General features: G+C 35.1%; 3 protein-coding genes across 11 annotated transcripts in view; 1 reads left to right on the forward strand and 2 right to left on the reverse strand.

Moving 5' to 3' along the window:
* pals2b (protein associated with LIN7 2, MAGUK p55 family member b) overlaps nucleotides 1–22,707 on the reverse strand; it is a 349,623-nt gene that overhangs the window by 213,352 nt on the left and 113,564 nt on the right. The gene's annotated exons all lie outside the window — the stretch shown is intronic.
* Nucleotides 1,538–21,587, forward strand: oxnad1 (oxidoreductase NAD-binding domain containing 1). 7 transcript variants are annotated; one of them, XM_005170040.6, is made up of 8 exons: nucleotides 1,538–1,605; nucleotides 1,876–2,013; nucleotides 2,196–2,259; nucleotides 3,931–4,037; nucleotides 9,698–9,839; nucleotides 14,939–15,175; nucleotides 15,254–15,362; nucleotides 19,287–21,587. In XM_005170040.6, exons 2-8 carry the CDS (start codon nucleotides 1,910–1,912, stop codon nucleotides 19,442–19,444), a joined length of 921 nt encoding a protein of 306 aa, XP_005170097.1. In that variant the 5' UTR covers nucleotides 1,538–1,605; nucleotides 1,876–1,909; the 3' UTR covers nucleotides 19,445–21,587.
* Nucleotides 18,823–22,707, reverse strand: part of rftn1a (raftlin, lipid raft linker 1a) — a 96,370-nt gene continuing 92,485 nt past the window's right edge. For 2 of the 3 annotated variants that reach the window (XM_073931652.1, XM_073931648.1), the window contains exon 12: nucleotides 18,823–19,364. The gene's annotated coding sequence lies outside the window, so the exon portion shown is untranslated. The remainder of the gene's footprint in view (nucleotides 19,365–22,707) is intronic. The other variant, XR_012395027.1, reaches the window with a different exon arrangement.

Below are 22,707 nucleotides of genomic sequence, written 5' to 3' on the forward strand. Positions count from 1 at the left end.
TTACAATAATTGTCTTTCTATTTTATTGTTGAATTAATATCATTTCAACCCAACCCATTTCAACAATATTATGTTATTAATAGTTGAAGTCTCAATTTTTAGCCCCCATGTAAAATTAAAATTATTTTTCAATTAAAAAAATTATGCTTAACAGACCAAAGAAATTTTCACAGTAATTTCTCTCTATATTTCTATCTCTCTCTAAGTCTTTTTTGACTAAAATAAAAGCAGATTTTTATTTTAAACAAAGACATAATTTAAAAACAAATTTTGGTAAAGGCCAAAGAAAAATATTTTAATAAAGACAAAAGAAGTTAATTATTAAACAATTTAATACAAATGTGTTGAAATATGTTTCTGTTAAATAAAACTTTTTTCATTCATTCATTTTCTTTTTTTTTAATCCTTTTTATTAATCCGAGGTTACCAGGAATGAACAGCCAACTTATTTAGCACATGTTTTATGTAGCGGATTCCCTTCCAGCTGCAACCCATAACTAAAAAACATCCACACTCATTCACACATATAGACTATGGACAATTTAGCCTACCCTGTACCACATGTCTTTGGACTTGTGAGGGAAACCCAAGCAAACATGAGGAGTACATGCAAACTCCACACAGAAACGTCAAATGACCCAGCCAAGGCTCAAACCAGCGACCTTCTTGCTGTGAGGCGATAGTGCTACCCACTGCTCCACTGCGTCACCTTAAATAAAACTCAACAACTATTTTTAAACTAATCACGAAATCACATGAGGGCTAATGAAAAAAGTTGCAGTTTAAAGAATTGATTTCACTAAATGCTTTTTAAAAAAGTATAAGTGATTTAGAAATTGAAACATATTGTAGATGAATAGTTTAATAGTTTGTTTGTCAATGTGTGATTCATGGTAACTAAACATTTTTTTTTTCCATGTGAAATCTTGACCAGGACACTTTTTTTCACAGGTCAGATTTTTTTTTTTATCTCAATGTCTTTCCTGGTAAAATAAAGGTTATACTACTATGACAACGACTACTACTACTACTACTACTACTACTACTACTACTACTACTACTACTACTACTAATAATAATAATTTTAAATCCATTGATAAAATAAAGAAGGGTTTACTTTTAATTATTAGGTAACTTAATTACAGTTTATTTACCTTAAAAACTGTTCATAAAATCAACAGTACTGTAAATGTTAATTAGGAGAAGAGTAATATATATTTTGCAGAATACCTATATTTTTTTCTACTATACATATACTGGTATTTAGATTTCTTATCAACTAAAATTTTCTAAAGAAGGATTAATTTGTCTGAAAATGAAAGAAACAATAAAATGTATGTCATGAATGACGTGTATGAAATGTTTTTTATTTATTTGATTTGATTATACTGTGGGCGACACAGTGTAGTTTATATAAGTGTAATTTATATTGTTTATGGAGTGAGATTTATATGGATATTTAGTAATCTAAATAATCTAAAATCTAACTTCTTTATCCAGTTCTAACTCAAATACCACCGCAAGATGGCAGTACAGTCTCGAATCACCCACCGTAAACACAGACGAAGAAGAAACGTCACTCACCGGAGCAGAAGAGTGACAGAGGTGAATGATTTTTACGTAAAGTATTCCTCTTGATAAATATATGTATTCATTACGATGTGTTCGATTTATTTTCACCTACTGTTTAAAATTAAACCTAAAGAGATATTAAAAATAAAACCAATAATTTAGTTAATAACACTAATTTGCTTGTTTCTCACACGTGTGAATGTCTTTATATATTGGCTGTTAAAAAGAAATTCTGATATTTCAGTGTCGTTGGTTATTATTATTAAAAGACGAACTGCCCTTTCTGTCTGATAATGTTATAAGGTGTTTGACAGAGTTCCTCCCGTCACATCTGACCATGAGTGCCCCGTGCTTTGTACGAACGGTGGCCAGAGGTTTCTCCGGTGGATCAGGACTGTTCAGACCTGCTGTGTTGTGTTCAGACAAAGTCACAGTCACACGGTGAGTATCGTCCAGAATCCACTGCTGTTTCTAGAGGCTTTGGACACTAAGGTTGTGTCCTAAAACCTGGTAAGCAGCCTACCTAGTCGGCATGCTACAAAACATCCACAAAAAAGTATGTAGTATATGAGACAAAGTCATTGTTTTAGTGTATAAACTATACGACCCTAAATGTGTTTCAGAAAAATGACATCCAGGAGACGGACTGACCATCTAGAGAGAACTGCTAGTGTTCATCGACAAATGGTGAGTTTTCTTAGATTTGTTTTCTGTTTTTTAGATGAAAATCTTGACTTTTTAGTTATAGATTCTTGCTTGGGTCTTTATAAATGGTTAACAAATGTTGGAGCCTTGTAGGTGAAAGTTCAGACACTTGTTTTGTGTTTTAGGTCCACCAGTGTGTCATTTGATTTGTCACAAGACTAAATTCAAGATGATGTAATCGAACGTTAAGTTGTTTCAGTTAGTAACACTTTTCAAAAAGGTTCCATTAGTTAATGTATTTTTACTAGCACGAACAAAGATGCAAAAACACATTTATTACAGTAGTAATTACAGTGTTTATTTTTTGTTAATATTAGTCGGTGGAAAAATCTTTCATTGTTGGTTATTGTTAACCCACTGTGTTGCACTTTACATTAAGGTTCGTTAGTTAACGCTAGTTACTGTATTTACTAACTTGAATTAAGAGTACAATACTTGTGCAGTATTTATTAGTCATAGTTCTATATTTACTAATGCATATTTTGGCAAATTGATTATCATTTGCATTTGGTTTAGTGGTTCGTTTACAAATCATGACAAATTATTGCAAATTATGGTTTAACTTTCTATGTTCATTTGTATTAAAGGGGACCTAATATGCAAAAATCACTTTTATAAGAGGTTTAAACACAGTTGTGTGGCAACAGTGTGTAAACATAGCCAGGCTCTAATGGTAAACATTGTTTTAATTATATTTTTTTATAATCACACTTCATAAAGCCAGCTTGTAGAAACATTTTGATTGACATTCTCCCTTTGTACATGTCATTGGAGGGGGAAAGCCCAACCAATTAGTGACTATCTCTCCCTCATAAGTGTAAACTTTTAGCTCTGTCTTTTTTGGAAAAAAAATGATCAGTTGAATTTAAAGTGACAGTCACAAAAAGGGATGTCATGGGTCCCCTTTAAAACCATGGTTATTTTCAAATGGGCATTTATTTAACACTAATTTTATTGTGAAACGATGTTATAGAACTTTATATTTAGTTGAACATGACTGTGTGTAGATTTGGAGTAATACAAATAAATAATGACTCCCGTTTGTACAGCTACATAGCATAAAACATTTTAAATTAGGGCTGTGCAATATATCGCAAAATGATTGTTATTGTGATAAATGACATGACATTATGAATAAAATAATAATAATAGTAATAATAAAATAAATGACATTTATTTTATGCATTGGTTGTTTATCTAAATTTGACCAATCAGATAGGGCATTACTATTTTTACCAGCACCTCCTCAAAATGTTTTGCTATTGGCTGGAGCGGCCCAAAGGTAAACCCAGAGCTCAAAAAAAAAAAAAAAAAAAAAAAAAATACTAATAATGGCGGAGGAATATGACTACAGCCAATCAGAGTCAGAATATCTGCTTAGGTTTTCACTCAGTTATCAGATTTAATTAGATCTTGAAATATCTTTCACCTATTTTAATTTCATTACATAAATTTAAAATCATTTAAAAAGATAGCTAATGAAAATACAATTTTTATAGGGAAATGTTATATCATAAGAAATATTGTTTTGTTGAAACATTTAACAACATTACCTATTTTCCCAGTATTATGCAGAGCTATTTTAAATATGGGAGGATACAATGTGTAAATTCTATGTATAAACCAGATTTGATGTTCTGTTTGTGTACCCAGGAACTTTTCTCTGCACGTGTTTGTGACATTATTAGTGAATCTGATACTGTAAAGAGACTAAGACTGGAAGTGGCTCATCCTGACTTCAGCTTCCGTGCTGGACAGTGGTAAGAAGAACTATACATTTGTAAAATATGGGCCATATAATTGACAATGGGCAGTGTAATTATTATTTAATATTGTACACTTGAAAGAACTATTCTGGATTCTCTTAAACAACGTTTCAGTGGAGTTCTTACATAATAAGTGTGAAGTTTCGTTAGTTTTTTAATGTGAAGGACATTTTAGTAATCTAAAGAACCAGTTCTACCTATAAAGAAAAGGATGTGTAATGGAAAGTTACTGTACTTAAAGGATCTTTGTAATAATATAATACAAATATTTTGTGTGTTCTTGCGCATCTGTTACATGTCATAGCCATCTTAAATGAGACATTATTCTCACAATGTAACACTTGAAAATCATCTTCTAAAAACATTCTGTTGCCATGGAAATCTCTCTAATGCTCTGCATTTAAAATTTCTCTGCAATATTTTAATATCAAACCTTTTTCTAATCTTGACAGAATATATATAATTGAAAAGGTCTGAGAATCACTTTGTTAAATGTGCTGTTGTGTCAGAAATAAATACATTTTGTGGTAAATAAATAAATAAATACAATTAAACATTTTGTGTCGTCCGAATGCTGTTTTATATAGCATCTAAACAAAATCATACAGGAAAACTACAGTTTTTGTGATAGCAACTTAAAATTTATAACATTACTAGATTTAGATTATAATACACATGCCCATGGCCATGATTTTTCTATACATTTTATTTCACATAAACACCTCAGTATTATCATACCTAAAGACATTTGTCAGGTCCTCAAACTGCGTTACTGTTTTTAGGACTAGTTTCTTATCATCCAAATTAGCCTTTTGTCGCTAATTCTAAGATGAAATTTGCGAGGTAGAAGCAAAGTCATTAGTATAGTTTTGAGGTATACAACAGTTAAAGTGGTTCAAAACCTACTGTATGTATGTATGTATGTATGTATATATGTATATATATATATATACTGTATTTTTTAAAAGGTTTCTTTGATTAATAAAGTTCAAAAGAACAAGGGTTATCTGAAATAGAATTTTTTTGTAGCATTATTTAAAAAAAAAATAAATACTAGATCTAACCTTCTGAATGGTGCAGTGTATAATGTTTTAAAAACCCTGGACTTTCTATTTATCAAAGAATTCTGGAAAAATTTACTCTATTTTTAAAAATATTAATATTATTAATAAATGTTTCTTGAACAGCAAATCAGCATATTATTAGTTTTTGAAGGTTCGTGTGACACTAAAGAGTAAAAATGCTGAAAATTTTGCTTAGTTAACAAAAAAATGCATTTAAAATATATATTCCAACAGAATTAAATTAATTTAAGTAGTAAATTACATTATTACTCTGGGTTCCCACGGGTTATGGAACTTCTGGATTATCATTGAATTTTAAAAGGTCTGTTGCAGTTATTAAGTCAGGGAATTTCAGGGATTTTTGTATGTCACTTTTTTTTTAATGATCCTTATTCCATTCTCACTCTCTTAATTGGCGGTCACTTTAGTCAAATGTAGTCACTGTATCTGTGAATTGAAGCAAAATTTCCAGCACAATATAAACTTTTGGAGTTAAGGTTTCAACATTAGCACTTCAAAGACTGGGTTTTAAACCTAACAAATGAAAGCTAAATGTAAAGTTCGTAAAACTGCTATCAAGCTATCTAATATGTTTCTAATCTAATATGGGAGAGGGAAAAAAAAGTACCTCTGAATTGGTTCAAAATCTATAATTTGAAATACAATGTCAAATCTACAATAAACAAATGATCGATTATTGTTCTCATATTGGCTATTAAAGTCATGCAAAATTATATTTAAGGTCATGGAAACTTTTTTTCCCCATCTTTTCAGTCAGTTAAAAATTAAAGAAATGTCAGTTAGGGCTCTATTTTGACGGTCCATGCGCAGAGCGCAAAACGCAGGCCGCAAACGATTTCAGGGCGTGTCAGAACGCATTTTTGCTAATTTATTAAGGACGGGAAAATCTGCTTTGCGCCGTGGCGCATGGTCTAAAAGGGTTGAGTTTATTTCTTAATGAGTTATTGGTGTGTTTTGAGAATAAACCAATCAGAGTCTCATCTCACATTACCTTTAAGAGCCAGCTGCGTCGCGCCATAAGCGCATTTGCTATTAACATGACATAAAGTAAGTTCACTTTCGCTTTTGCTTTAGTGGATAGGGAAACCTTTACGCACAGACATCCATTAGCCTGTAAATAATTAATTTTGTTTTAAGATTTGTTTTAAAACTATTTCTAAATTCAGTTCTAATTTCCAGCAAACAAATAAATGAACAATGATAACAAAGTGTGGTCAAAATACTGAGCTATTTCCAAATACACCTACTATGCCCTATATAGTCTAAAACCTGACAGGTGGACAAATCTAAGCTTGTTTTTAATAAAACAAATATAAATATGGATATAATAAATAATACTGCTAATAATAATAACATTATACAAAAGCAAATTGAATGAACTGAAAAAGCCTCCTGAGATGAAGAAAGTAAGGCAGTGGTTTTTAAATTCATGTTGGCTAGAAATTAATATGTTTTGTTATATTTTAATAATTTATATTTCTATCCTATATATATCCTTATTATATATATCCTTAATATATTATATCTTTTTCATATGTAAAGATATTTGCGTATTGCTCTACATCTTGCGTGTAGTGTGTAAGCCAGGCGCATTTTGCGCCAATCAATAGACCGACTTTGTTCTGGTCTAAAGAACAGACTATCAACGCACTAAAACACGCCTGCTTTGTTAGATCAGAACGACTATGGGCGCACATATGAGTGCCAATGCATTTGCTATTTAAACAGTGTGGCGCAACACCTCGAAATGACCCTTGCGCCGAGCTGAAAGTAGCAAAAGACTATTGCGCCGCGCCTTGCGCCACATTGCGCTGGGTGTATGATAGGGCCCTTAAAGTTAAAGTGGGAACCTGATGACTGTTTCTGCTGTATTTTGGATCAAATAAATGCAGACTTGGTGAGCAAAAGAAATTCATTACAAGCCATCAACATCTTACTGTGCTCTATGAACACACTTGACTTGACTTTGCCAAAAATCACAGGGAACAAATTTATAATTTGTTAAAAAGTGTTTGCGTATTCTACACTTTTTATGTGTTCACTCATTAGAATAGATCAGATGCCCACTGGGAATTTTATCATGTGGCCTACTTCAACAAGTTCTCCTGCTGTGAGGTCTAACAAAAATGTCAAAAACTTCATCATTTTTAACAGCTGTTGATTTTTATACGTCAATGTAATGTGGTCTTGGTTCTTAACTAAAATGATGTCACTTGCACTGAGTCATAGTCTTAAAAAAATTATGCAAATGTGACAGGACTGACAAAAACATGGGGACAATTGTAAAATAGTATTTATTTGTAGAATTTATTTATAATTTTATGTTTTTAATCAATTGATACAAACGATAACAACTTAATCTTACTATTTGTGAAGGATCAAGTTTCTGAAGTTACAAATCTGCTAATGCTGTAGGTTCAATTGAGCTGAGGTTTGTAAATGTGTGAAGTGTTTTAATAAAGAAAAACAATCTACTCCTTTACAAAACAACTCACAGAAATCAACCATCAGTACATCTTAGAAATGTTTTGGATTAAATACTTTTCATTCACTGTATGTTTGTTTTGATTTGAAGGACAGATAATGTACATTTCTGGCAGAATGACCCAAATAATTTGCACGTAGTAATATATTTGTTGTGAATAAATTAATTTGGATGTGGTTTAGGTATTACATTAAAGTCATTGCACTTTTTTGTTTGATTTTTAAAAGTTGTAGGCCATGAAGTATTTTGAACCATTTAGCATACTGATATAGAACTTGAAATAATAAACAATATCTGAAAATAATGACTGTGTAGTAATAAAAGTGTGCAGGAATATTGTATGTAAATATGCTGAGATTTTGTGACATATATTATTATTTGTGAAGAGGTTTATATATATATATATATATATATATATATATATATATATATATATATATATATATATATATATATATATATATATATATATATATGTGTTACAATGTTGTGAACGTATACAATTAAGTGTACTCGTTTAAAGAAAAAAAAAACTACAGAGACTCTGACATGAAGCAGCAGCAGCTCTGTGTTTCAATAACATATTATCGTCTCACTTCGGGCGGTAAGGGTGCTACAAATGGCATGCATTAGAATGTTCATTAGAATGAAACAAATACTAAATTATATCTGTAATATGATGAGGTATGTCCAGGGCTGGAGTGGGACTCATTTTCAGCCCTGGAGTTTCAAGCCAGACCGGCCCACCTCAGTTCACGACTGATTCCAATTCAGTTACTAATGGCACTATCACGTCTTTTTCAAGAAAACTGCTGCTTTAGAAATTCAAATGTTCAACAGCCCTAACAGTATTTTATGTCTTAACAATAAAATCGAAAAAAAAAAAAAAAAGATTTTTCATGGGAGATTCGATCACTGGTCTTTAGCATTGAAATGCAATGTGCTTACCACTGGACCACATTGGCGCTATTACAGTGAGAGAAAAAAATAACTGATGACTTGCGACCCTTAAGACACAGCACTACTTTCTTTTGATGGCTCAATCTTTTTCTCCTATTTTTAGATTTCTGATCAAGTTATGTCAGATTTATTAATGTAGTGAATCATTTGATTTTCATTGAGCAGGTGTTTTATTCATTTTATTCGAATTCTTATATTCACTAAGGTGCCGCTGTTTGGGGCGATAGTTGCATTGCATCATCATCATTAACGTTAGTTAACCTGCAGGCTGCATTTTTCTCACGGGGCTGCGAGAAAATAAATAAAAAGAGCGGCACTACGGTAAAATAATGATTAAAAAGAGTAAAGCTATGGTCAAAAAAATAAATAGAAGAAAAAAGTATGACTGCTGAGAGTGCAAGCAGCTAGGGACACCGGCCCTCGCGGCCAAAAAACAGACCGGCCCACCGGGAATTCTCCCGGTCCTCCCGATTAGCCAATCCGGGCCTGGGTATGTCGTAAGAACCTAATGCTGCGATGTTACCACCAAGCTGAGTAAACACGCAGTTCGCACAAAGTCCAGGAGATGGCGCTTTCTTCTCAGATAAAACACTCAACTAATTCAGTGTGAAAACCATTGTAAGCAAAGAAGGAAAATCTATTCTTACCCTAGCCTTTCCCCACACTTTTTTTCTCTCACTTCTCGTCCGTTGTGCCCTACAGTGTTGAGTATGTGTGCGAGTTTCCAGAGAGTCTGAGTGAGGTGAAAAAGTCAGGCGATGATTGATGCAGATATATGCACAGAAACTCCTCCAGACCATATGATGTTGTGTTCCTGCTAAAGAACTCGAGGAACATGAGTCAGGAAGAACAGTGTCTGTGTGTGACATATGTGTTTATTACGTATTCATGCTTTTCATACACATATGGCAACTGTCAAAGCGTACGTGTTGTTTTACTTTTATTAAATATTATCGACATTAAGTAATGTTGTACACATAGATTTAGTTGTCCTGGTATGTTACTGTGTGGGAAGAATCTGTGCTTTCTGTCAATGTTCATAAACACACTTATTGTGTAGTTGTTTTTGTTTTAGTGAATGGCTTGTATTGTGTTATTACCGTTTCACTTTTTTTTCACATCAGGGTGGATTTCTTCATCCCAGGTGTGGATACTGTGGGCGGTTTCTCCATTTGCTCAAGTCCAGGTCTGCTGAAGAGAGAAGGAGTGATTGAACTGGCTGTAAAATATGCGCGCCATCCTCCAGCACACTGGATTCACACCGAAGTAAGGAAGTGAAGGGAAAAAAAAGCATTTATTCAAAAAGTGTGGTTGGTTGATATGTTTTAATATAAGGTTCCAGTTAGTAAACTACCATAGTTGACATGTTAAACACATCTAAATAACTGATGTTACTTAACTTTAACAATCTTACCTTTTGAGTATTTTAATTATTTACAGTTTTGTCGATCGCAAACAAACACCCATACTTTTTCTAAACTCTTAACACAGACTCACAGCTACAAAACACAATTAGCCAAATGGATAATTATCTTCTTAATAAGAAATTTTGTTAAATATATACAAATTCTTAATTTCAAAATAGAGCTTGTCTTTCTCTGCACACACTATCTTGACCAAAACACAGGAAATCTGACTCAAAATGAAATCATTTTGTCAAAGAATGACACTTGTACTTCACAAGGTACATGCAGTCAATCAAAGTACACCAGGTTTCAAAATAATTGCTGTTGTTGAGATTACAAAAACTGCAGAGACTTTTATGTTTCAGTTTTACAGGTACAGTGCATCTGGAAAGTGCCTTACTTTTTCCACATTTTTTTATGTTACAGCCTTATTCCAAAATGAATTAAATTCATTTACATTTATTTCCTCAAAATTCTACTCACAATACCCTATAATGACAATGTGAAAAAAAGTTTTTTGAAATTGTTACAAATTTATTAAAAATAAATAACCTTAAAAAAAAATCACATGTACATACATAAGTATTCACAGCCTTTGCCATGAAGCTCTAAATTGAGCTCAGGTGCATTCTGTTTCCACTGATCATTCTTGAGATGTTTCAGCAGCTTAATTGAAGTTCACCTGTGGTCAATTCAGTTGATTGGACATGATTGGCATACATCTGTCTATATTACGTCCCAGGGTTGACAATGCTTGTCAAAGCACAAACCAAGCATTATTATTTGTAGACCTCTGAGAAAGGATTGTCTTGAAGCACAAGTCTGGGGAAGGTTACAGAAACATTTCTGCTGCTCTGAAGTTCCAATCAGCACAGTGGCCTCCATCATCTGTAAGTGGAAGATGTTTGGAACATCCAGAACTATTCCTAGAGCTGGTCGGCCATCTAAGCTGAGTGAAGGGGCTTAGTCAGGAAGGTGATCAATAGCCCGATGGTCACTCTGTCTGAGCTCCAGCATTCTTCTGTGGAGAGAGGAAAACCTTACAGAAGCACAAATATCTGTGTAGCAATTCACCAATTAGACCTGTTTGGTAGAGTGGCTTGACGGAATTCACTCCCAGCCTAGAATTTGCCATAAGGCATACTCTCAGACCATAAGAAACAAAATTCTCTGGTCTGATGAGACAAAATTATTTTTAAATACATTTGGAGAAAACCAGGCACCACTCTCAGCATCATGCTGTGGGGATGTTTTTCAGCAGCAGGAACTGTAAGACTAGTCAGGATTAAGGGAAATATAAATGCAGCAATGTACAGTGACATCTTGAATGAAAACCTGCTATAGAGTGCTCTTGACCTCAGACTGGGGTGACTGTTTTTCTACCAGCAGGACAAAGTACACCGCCAAAATATTAATGGAGAAGCTTCACAACAACTCGGTGTATCCATGAGTGGCCCAGCCAGAGCCCAGACCTAAATCCTATTGACATCTCTGGAGAGATCTGAAAATGGCTGTATACCGTTGCTTCCCATCCAACCTGATAGAGCTTGAGAGATACTGCAAAGAGAAATAGGCAAAAATTCCCAAAGACAGGTATGCCAAGCTTTTGGCATCATATTCCAAAAGACTTGAGGCTGCCAAAGGTGCATCAACATGGTATTGAGCAAAAGCTGTGAATACTTATGTACATGTGATTTTTCAGGCTTTTAATTTTTTTTTAACTTTGCAACAATTTCTGATATTCTTTTTTCACATTCTCATTTTGGGGTATTGTGTGTAAAATTTTGAGGAAATTAATTAATTCAATCCATTTAATCTATTTTGGAATAAGGTTGCAACATAAACAGGGTGTCCGCGGGGTTGTAAATGGTTGTAAAAGTTAGTAAATGAAATTAGCCTAAATTAAGGGCATTAAAAGTATTAAAAAGTAATAAATGTCATCTGACGAGGTATTACATTTTCGAGCCCAATATTTTTAGATACATTTTTATTTGTGTTAAGTGCAGGCCTTTATTCTAAATTTAGCAAGGATTTTTTTATATGTTGAGAGTAGGACCTGAGCGTTGTAATGTGAGGTGGTGTTCGCGCGCACGCTGAAATAAACCGGGTACCTGGCTGGCTTGCTGCCAACCATGTAGGCGAGTTTGCTTTCGTTCATTTATTGAATTAAAACATGGGGAAATGCAAGTTTTCGAACCTCTGGCTGGAGGAAGCAAGATTTAAAGACTGGCCTATGCCTGTAGTTGGCAACAGCCGCGAGGCTTATAGCCACGTCTGCAAGAAGATGATTATTGGCGCTATATTGGTTCATGTCAGCGGTCAATCACTGAAGGTTTTCCTCTGTCAGATGACAGGGAGCTTTGTGTCCGCGGGAAATGCAGAGATTATGTGGTGAATGTTGATCCGCCAGCCAAGATCAATCGAGTGTTTTCGGAGAAGGTGCCCGAATCTCTATGCTTTATTCACTGCGTGGTCATCACAGATGTCCGCTAAATGTAAAATCTAACACTACACATCATCGCAAAACAAGCTCGCCTTTACTGAGTTTGAACTGAAACTGCGGCTCATGACAAAGAACAGTATTTGCACCAGTAGTCATCGCGAGAATCCTGCTCTGCCCCGGTCGGCTGACTTGCCTGCTTTTTTTTTCACAAACACAGAAAAATGAAAATCAGTGCATTACGAGACTGAGCATTAAAAATGACACAAACCCAAACCAAAATGTTTAAAGAGTGATAGAAGACCTTTCTCCCTTTCTTGTGTCCATTCTTTCTTGAGGTGTATATTATGTTTCTATTTAATTACTGATGACTGCAGCTTTTATCCTTGAATTGAATGATTTATTATAATCTTTCGTTTGTTTTGTAGCAGAAATATTATTTATTTAATTGATATAAAAACAATCGTGCAAAATAAATATTTCTTACTGCAATGCTTTACTTTTGTTATTTTTCATAAAGTAACAGTAGGACTTTTTGTAGCAGATAACTCGCATTCAAGGCAGCATGATAATGAGAAATGTCATTTATTAGTAGTATTAGTGTCATCATTGTAATCATTAATATTGAACCATTATTAGACATTCGTTTTGGAAATTTTGCCCAAATATTAATAAGTCATCACAGAATTAGTTAGTTGTTTCTGGTTTTTGTTAGTCCTAATTGATGTTGTTTTCAAATACAATAAATCCCTTAATATACACTTTGCAGTGGTGCTGCTCATTCATATTTGGTGGGTGCTCCTAAATATTTGAAGTTGAGAGCACCGATTCTACCAAGTAAAAAAGTTCATTTTGAGCCCTGACGCAGAATTTATCGGCACAGTTCAGCACGGTTGTCCAACCATGCTGAGAATTCTGGGCCGAGAACGGTTTGTAATCGTGCCGCCCTGTTCCACGCTCAGTGGAGAAACAACCATACCGAACTGTTCTTAGAAGAGCGACTATTGACATTGATGACATATATGACATTGATTAACAACTATGGAAAAAGGCCCTTTGTGACACCTTTATTAATCCCTCTGCTTTACTTAAATGTATGTTATCTACAATATGTTTTTAATTTGAAAACATATTTCATTTACGCCACTACAGGTGCAGCTCGTGCAAGTCGTGCTGGTATTACATTTTTTTTGAAGGTATTAAAAAAGGTAGTAAATTCAACTTAAGAAGTTTAGTATATAACCTGATAAAAAAAATGGTAAAAGTGAAGCACAATGAGTATTTTCCAGATGCATTGTATTTGCATGCAAAATATTTTGACCATAGGAAAAATAGAGAAAAAGAGTCGTTCAGCCAGACTGGATTTAGCTGTGCTTGGCCCAGTTTACCCAACATAAATCAACTGTGTGTCAATTATTTAAATGTTTGTTTATTATCAGCTGAGGTATATTTTTGATATTGTTTTTGAACTGATATGATTGCAGAAGCAGAGGTTTTTATACGGTATCTAAGCATGGTTCATACGGTCATGGACAACCTGGAATTTTGACATGGCATTTTCCAGGCCTGAAAAAGTTTAGCCTACACGCAACTTTTGTAAAGCATCTGCTTCACTTTGCTGTGTCAGAATCCTTGCTTATAAAATATAGCCGAATGCCTAGTTTAAGCAAATTTGATAAATGGAATCATGCGTGTTGATGAATCTGAAGGGAGTCGCTCACCGGATGCGCTGCACTGCACGCATTGCCTACAAGCAACAAGAACAAACTAGGTTTCGGCACCCAACCCTATGTCTGAGATATTCTGAGAAATATTCTGAATCTTCAAGATGATTCTACAGTTGAAATCAGAATTATTAAACCTCCTTTGAGTTTGTTTTATTTTTTGAATATTTCCCAAATGATTAACAGAGCAAGGAAATTTTCAGTATGTTTGATAATATTTTTTCTTTTGGAGTCTTGTTTTATTTTGGCTAGAATAAAAGCAGTTTAACATTTTTTTTAAATAATTTTAAGATCAATATTATTATCCCCTTTAAGCTATATATTTTTTGATAGTCTACAGAACAAACCACTGTTATACATTCACTTGCCTAATTACCCTAACCTGCCTAATTAACCTAGTTAACCCTTTAAATGTCATTTTAAGCTGAATAGGAGTGTCTTGAAAGATAATATTATTTACTGTCATCATGGCAAAAATAAAATAAATCAGTTATTAAAGATGGGTTATTAAAACTATTGTGTTTAGAAATGTGTTGAAATGTTTCTCTCCATTAAACAGAAATTGGGGGAAAAATATACTGAGGCTAATAATTCAGGGAGGCTAATAAGTCTGATTTTTGACCTAATTCTGATGTTCTGAGACTATTCAATCTAGGTTAATTATTTTTTTATGGCAAATGCTACATTAGTTCCACTTATTTACTTTAACTATCGAGAAGCCTGAAAACTACATTTAATAAAACAGTGTTAGTGTTAGATTAGTCTGTTAAAAATCCTAATCCTCTTCTGTTGCAGTGCTCTGTGGACTCTCAGGTAGCCGTGAGGGTGGGGGGTAATTTCTACTTTGACCCTCAGCCTTCTAACCCTGTGGTGGACCTGTTGCTGGTGGCTGGAGGTGTTGGAATTAACCCTCTATACTCCATCCTGCTACATGCAGCTGATCTGCACAGACACACTCACAGTCACAGATACACACCAGGACACACACACCTGTGTTACAGCGCCAAGAACACTACAGAGCTGCTCTTCAAGGTAAGTGTTTGTAATCTTGACTTTTAAACACATAAAAGTGAAGCTTGACACTGATTTTGAAACATTTGCTCTCTTCAGGACACCATTATTGACATTTGTCACGAGCGACCAGATAAATTCTCCTGCCATTTCCATGTTACCCAGCAGAGCTCCGACATAGAGCCACAACTTCAGCCTTACACTATACGTGAGTTGCAGATCATCATACAGTGACGATCAAAATTAGAGAACAGTTGTTTTAAACATCTTTAAAAATGTAATCTCTTATTTTAGTTGTATATCTAGAGATATTTTCACTTAATGTAAACTGCCTTTTTTTTTTTACTTGATGGCAACTGGTTAGTACCTGGTTAGTACCTTAGCCTGGTTAGTACCTAGATGGGAGATCATCTGTTGGAAGTGGTGTTAGTAAGTCCAGCAGGGGGTGCTTAACCTGCGGTCTGTGCGAGTTCTAATGCCCCAATAAAGTGAGGGGGAAACTATTGACCTTATTCTCCGCCGACGAGTGGGCGCTGCCATTTGAATCTTTTTGGCTTGAGACTTCCGGTCTCATTCACTTCCATTCATTTTTAGACATTACAAACTGCTCATTACGCTGCTTGATGTTGCAATTTGATATTTTCTTGTTATATTATTCTACTTGGTCTATATAGTCATGCAAACATTTGTTTGTAGAGCAAGTAGTTTGACCGTTTTCTGCCGTTTATTATTCCTAGTCATTTCTCCCATAGGCGACTGAATCGGAAGTTCAAAGACAATCGTGAAAACAGGCGCACTTCCGCATTTTAGAATAAGGTTAATATTGTCTGTTGGTGCTGTTTTTCGGATGAGATGTTAAACCGAGATTCTGTGGCAATCTCCCATAGCATTTCTTCAAAAAGAGTAGGCGGATGTACCCTTACCCATCATGGTCTCCCAAGCATTCTCGTCTACCGAACTGGCTCTATCACTGTCTGTCCACTCCATCTGTAGCTGGTTTGTGGTGTGGGCTCTGGCGCCGTTGTCCTGTGGCTGCTGTCGCATCATCCAAGTGGATGCTGCACACTGGTGAGGGTGTGGAGAGACCCCCCTTCATGACTGTGAAGCACTTTGAGTCTATGGCTATACACGATAAACGCACTAGATGAATACACACATTACATTACACATTACAATATTTAAATAATGTATGAAAAATACAATTATTTTTCATTCATTTATTTTCTTTACGGTTTAGTCCCTTTATTAATCTGGGGTCGCCATAGCTGAATGAATCGCCAACTTATCCAGCATATGTTCTACACAGCGGATGCCCTTCTAGCTGCAACCCATGACTGGGAAACATCTATACACACTCATTCACACACATACACTACAGACAGTTTTGCCTACCTAATTCACATGTACCACATTTTTGGACTTTTGGAGGAAACCCACGCAAGTACATGGAGAACATGCAAACTCGACACAGTAATGCCAACTGACCAAGCCGGGGCTCAAACCAGCGACCTTCTTGCTGTGAGGCAAACGTGCTACCCACTGCATCACCGTGCAGCCCCAAATTATTATTATTTAATATTTTTGCTCATGAGATACAAACAAATAGCCTTTTAGTTCAATAACCTACAATTCTGCCAGTTTTCTTCTGTAATATTATAACAATGATAAGAATTAAGTGTGTCATATGCTGTTGTCATGATGAATTGCGATATCAGAGCTCCATTGACAATGGCTTTTAGTCATGGCGTATGCGATTAGCTCAGTGTCAGTCTGCTCAAAGTTAAGTAAAATTACTATTCAGCTGATCTAAAACCAAAAACTCAGAGTTTCCCATCTCAGAACTCAGACTTCAATTTTAAACTTCGAGCTGCTTGAACCTCCTTGGAATGTTTGCTTGGCGACCATTAACCGTTTTCTCAGAGGAAGACAAGCAGACAAAACATTGCTGTCACTCTATTACAAGTTTTATTTATGGAGAAAATTACAAAACACTGCAGTGTTAGGGTTTTTATGTGTTTGTCTGAGATGACTAGTCTTACCGAAATGTGTATATTCCATACAAGCTGAAGTTGATCAGTCAATTCTTGTCATGTGACTGTGCGCTCGTGGGATTCATTCAACAAGGTGCATCTGGTATGGAAGGCGCGAGCACGTCACACCACTTGTGCGCGCAAGCCACACACCTCCATTGGAAACAATGAACTTGTACGATCTTTAGAAAAGATGCGACATGCGAACGGCCCATAAAAGGTCGCCGTCATTTGGGATCTCCTTCAGTTCATCACGCAGCCATGGTGGATTTACCTGATTTGTTGACAATTGGGTAGCGGATCTATTCCTTGGCAGTTGTTGGGTCCCGTTTTCCCCTTCGCTAAGAAACCTTCAAAAAAAACTTCTGTTTCTTACTCATGTTGCTGCTTGTGGGTTAAATTTGGGCACTCAAGTGACCGAGATGTAAGCGAGAGAATACGGTTATGTCTCAAAATGAAAGAATGTTCAGACTATAATAAATAAAACTGAAGTAATTAATGATTTCTTATGGTACCAAATGACTTAAGCACATCAAGAACCACAGGACATTACTAGTCTCTCTCAGGACAATACTAGACTAACTGGTCTCTCACAGGACATCGCTAGTCACACTAGTGTAGTGAACTAGCTCGAGGGGGAAATATTAATAATTAGGAGCTGAGATGACTGATGAGACAGTTACCTTCACAAGGGAAGTTTTCTAAGCTTGGTGATTTGCATATGCATCCTGGATGAATGCTGATGAAGAAACATTTAAAGTTTCTTAAAATGTTACTATGTTGCACAAATATTAACATAAAATCATTCAGTTCACCAAATTAGCTCAGCAGGGACATCCAACAAGAACTATGGTCTTTAATTTAACTGTGGTAGTGTAACACATTCATTCCAGGAGTATTAAAACAGAAAATTAATAGACAAGCATGAGACTTGCTGCAAACACTGGATTACACATAGAGAGGGGATAAAGGATTATATGAAATGAAGCAGAAGTATTAAGATGGGCTGTACAGGAGCGTGAGCATGTTTTTTTTTAACAAAACAGCACTTTATTTCTGTGTCGTAAATACCTTTGGAGTCGGACTTTACACACCGACAATTGCTGTTGCTGGATAGGAGAGTTTGCGCATTTTTGGTTAAATAAAGCTAAATAATTATTCAATTCAATTTATTTCATGTTTATTTCTACAGCGCTTTTACAATGTAGATTGAGACTGTGTCAGTTCAGTTTTCAGAGTTAAAGTTCAGTTTAGTTCAGTTCAGTCAGTGTGGTTTAAATTTCATTGCTGGAAGTACAAACACTCAAGAGCAAATGCATTGATGCACAGTTCCACAAGTTCCAAACCAAGCAACCCAGTGGCGAGAAACAAAACTTCACCAATTGATAAAAATGAAGGGAAAAAATCTCGAGAAACCAGGCTCAGTTGGGCACGACCTACATGAACTGTCTATGTGTCTGATAGGTCACATTCATTACACTAGTGTCTCACAGGACATCAATAGTCTCTTTCATGACATCACTAGTCTCAGTAGTCTAGTCTCAATTCTTTCACCAATGATTTTCCTGAGGTTTTCAGTCAGGTTTAGATCAGTACTTTGTGCTGGCCATTTCATTATATTTGTTTTTTTTTTTTTTTGCTTCAAAGAACTGTCATTGTTTGCTGTGTAAACACTCATTGCCCAGAGTGACATTTGCTGGAGCATTGGGTGATGAGCGCAGAGAAGGATCTGCATGCTGTTGAAAGAGCTTCTGATCAACATTTGCATTCACTCTGTCTTGTACTGTAACTCTAAACTAGAACACATCCTCAACCACCTATGGCTGACTTTTGAAAGTCATTGAAGTTATAGCTGCAAGTTAGATGGGGATTGTTTAATAATAAAAAAAAGACAGAAAATTCGGAATATATGTAACCCATGAAACATGCTTTAAACATTCCTGTTAGAATAACTTCAAACAGGACTAGCTGTGACATTCAATTTAGGAAATTGAAGATTGTTCTCTAATTTTGATCTCCAATGTATTTTTTGCTTTACGTTACCTGAAGTTTTAAGTATGTTCAGGTTCGATGTGTCACGTGAGCTTCTTATGTCTCTGTAGGTGGAAGGATATCAGCAGAAGAGCTTCAGCGTTATGTAGACCCTGAGCGAACGCTGTGTTATCTTTGTGGTCCTCCTCCTATGATAGAGAAAGTGAGTTCAGATCTGCAGAGCACCGGCCTTCCAGAGGATAGAATCCTGTTTGAGAAATGGTGGTAGTTTTACAGCTCCCCCAAGACCTCAGGCTTCAGAAGTGGATGTATCTGTCTCTTTGTCACCGTAGACACTCACTGTTGTGGCAATTTGGACCAGTAATGCACTCGAGTTTTAACGCACAACAGACACCATGTCTGCAGTTCTTCTAGACTTGATATATACTAATGTTCAAAAGTTTGAGTTTGGCATGATTATATTTGTTTTTGAAAGGGCTTTTATGCACACAGCAGTTACATTGCTTTTATTACACACGTATGCAATGCTGTGTATTATTCAAGGTGCAATCTGAAACGAAATAACTGGTTTCTATTGAAATATATTTAAAAGTGTCATTTATTCCTGTGATGGCAAAGCTGAATTTTCAGCATTATTACTTCAGACTTCAGCATCACAGGATCTTTTAATATACACTACCTGACAAAAGCCTTCTTGTCACCTATGCACGTTTTAGGATAAACATATAATAACTTGACTTATAGTTGATCATTTGGTATCAAAAGTGGCTTATATGAAAGGCAAAGTGGCAAGGCAAAGGCGTCTAGATTACACTTATTTTACCAAAGTAAAATATGATCATGCCTTGATTTTTAATTATTTAATTAGGACTTTGCTTACACAAAAGTCTTGTGACTTAACATAAATAATGTACAGTATAGAAGATAAAGTCATGGTGCAGTGAAACAAGAATTAATATTATGTATGACTCCTATGAGCTTGGAGGACTGCATTCATACATCTCTGCAATGATTCAAATACAGTAACTCATTATTAAAGTCATCTGGAATGGCAAAGGAAGCATTCTTGCAGGACTCCCTGACTTCATCAAGATTCTGTGGATTTATCTTCAACGCCTCCTCCTCCTCCATCTTACCCCAGACATGTTCAATAATGTTCATGTCTGGTGACTGGGCTGGCCAATCCATGAGCACCTTGACCTTCTTAGCTTTCAGGAATTTTGATGTGGAAGCTGCAGTATGAGAAGTAGCGCTATCCTGCTGAAGAATTTGTCCTCTCATGTAGTTTGTAATGTAATGGGCAGCACAAATGTCTTGATACCTCAGGTGGTTGATGTTGCCATCAACTCTACAGATCTTTCACATGACCCCATACTAAATGTAACCCCAAACCATGATTTTTACTTCACCAAACTTGACTGATTTCTGTGAGAATCTTGGGTCCATGTGGGTTCAAATAAGTCTTCTGCAGTATTTGTGATGATTGGACTGCAGTTCAACAGATTCATCAGAAAAATCTAACTTCTGCCACTTTTCCAAATGATCAACGAAGTTATTATTTGTTGCTTTTTCAACTGGGATCGATGATGTGTCTTTTGTCAGATAGTGTATACTATAATATGCTGACCTGATGCTTACTATAATTATGTTGAAAATGCAATTTTTTAATATTTTCTGATTTTTTTAATTAGTCAAAAGTTAAAAATGTGTCCTTGTTAAATATAAGTATTAATGTTAATGATATTCACCCAAAAAGAAAAAAAAATCTGATTGTACTACGGACTTCAGAGAAAACTAAATCTTACAGGCTTGGTAGAACTGAAGAGTTAAATAAGCGGTCAGCATATTATTATTTTTTGGTGTCTTGAAAAAAATAAACAATACAAACATATATAATAATGTAAAAAAAAAAGTTATATATACTTATATTATTTAATTATAAATACCAACAAATACCCTAGACTTTTGAGCGATATTGTATACTCATCTTCCTTTTAATTTAAACAAACTATTTTCTGGACTCCATGTGCTATTTTTGTTTTACCTCATTTTAAAGCTGGAGTTCTTAAATTGACCATAACCAGCGGTGTGATGCTCTGCATTATAGTTCATTTGCTGGTTAATGGTTTAGAAGTTCTGCTTTTCAGAGCATGTTGATATGTGGGTAATAATGTTGTTTGCATTTAGAAGGCATATTTATTCTTGAGAATCCTTCAGAAGGGTGTTTCTGAAAACCGATGCGACAATATAAAATGTAATGTTGCTTATTTATGCAGTGCTGATTTGCTGAAAGGTGTTAAAGATTTTGCAATTCAGTCCATATCTGTAATACAGCTCACATCTCAAATCCAGTAATCTGATGCTTGAAATAGTTTTATTGTACATGTTTCAAAATAAAACCTGCCAACAGTGATGTCATTACATTGTGCTTTTTAGGCTGATAAAAATGTGTTAGGCTGCTCTAGCAAAGTCAATAAACAAGCCATTGTTAACTAGAGATACCAATATTTATTTGTTTGATTAAAAAAAAAAATTAAAAACCATTGGCTTTTCAGTTGTAGCTTGAAAATGGCTGATATAACAAACCAGTAGTTTGTGGATTCACTCAGTTGTATAACGTCTGTTGTCTTGGGCAAAAAAAATATCGCTCAACAAAATAACATTTGGACAAAATTGAGTTTGTCAGTTAATATTTAAAATAATGTTAAAGGAATAGTTCATCCAAGAATACTTGCAGTAAATTTTCTCACCCTCAGGCAATTGAAGATGCAGGTGACGTTTTCTCTTCAGTACAACATTAAAGCTAAATCTGGGATTCGTATTATGAAAGTCAACAGCCATCTTTTTTTTTTTTTTAGCTTTGAATAAATGCATACAAACATGTCCAAATGAACGGCTCCCGATGATACACTGAGGGGAAAAAAATCATGCACAATATTATTAGCTTAGCAAGGACCATGAGTTAAGCTAAAAATCTTTAATGTTCTACTGGAGAAAATCTTCAATGGCCTGTGGGTGAGTAAATAAACTGTCCCATAAAATAGATTCAATCTATGATCATTTTAAGAGCCCCTGTTTTGAATTATTTGGGTTTTGGGTGTCTCCAACAACAGGCTGATATTCAAGGTCAAAAAACCCTTTTGTTGTCTTATAATATGCATTTATTTTTACTTAGTTATTCCAACGACTCCCATATGCTTTGTTCAGTGATTCATTTGTTCTTAAACCCCTCCTTTGCGTGAGGCTAATCTGCTGTGATTGGTTCGATCACTCACTCTGTTGTGATTAATCAGCTGGGTTCAGCGAGAGACAGAGAGAAACTCCCACCACAACTAAGAAGTAGCAGAGAGTGTGTGAGAGCCCAATGCAGGAACGCAATAAAGCAATGCAGTTAAACACCAGCATATTACTTTACTTTTAACCCTAGCCACAAGTAATAACAACGACACACATTCATTATTAATCCACACAGTGGTAAAAGTTGAACAATTTTGAAAATTGACCACACGGCACGCTTGTGAGGAATGGGTA

This window comes from Danio rerio, chromosome 19 (genome assembly GCF_049306965.1).
Source record: "Danio rerio strain Tuebingen ecotype United States chromosome 19, GRCz12tu, whole genome shotgun sequence".
Taxonomy (NCBI): domain Eukaryota; kingdom Metazoa; phylum Chordata; class Actinopteri; order Cypriniformes; family Danionidae; genus Danio; species Danio rerio.

What these genes read in the sequence shown, in the direction of transcription:
- oxnad1 (XM_005170040.6), top strand. Translation starts at nt 1,910, where the DNA reads ATGAGTGCCCCGTGCTTTGTACGAACGGTGGCCAGAGGTTTCTCCGGT. An exon ending in AGCTTCCGTGCTGGACAGTG is followed by an intron (nt 4,038 to 9,697) that starts GTAAGAAGAACT and finishes TTTTCACATCAG; the next exon opens with GGTGGATTTCTTCATCCCAG. An exon ending in CACACTGGATTCACACCGAA is followed by an intron (nt 9,840 to 14,938) that starts GTAAGGAAGTGA and finishes CTTCTGTTGCAG; the next exon opens with TGCTCTGTGGACTCTCAGGT.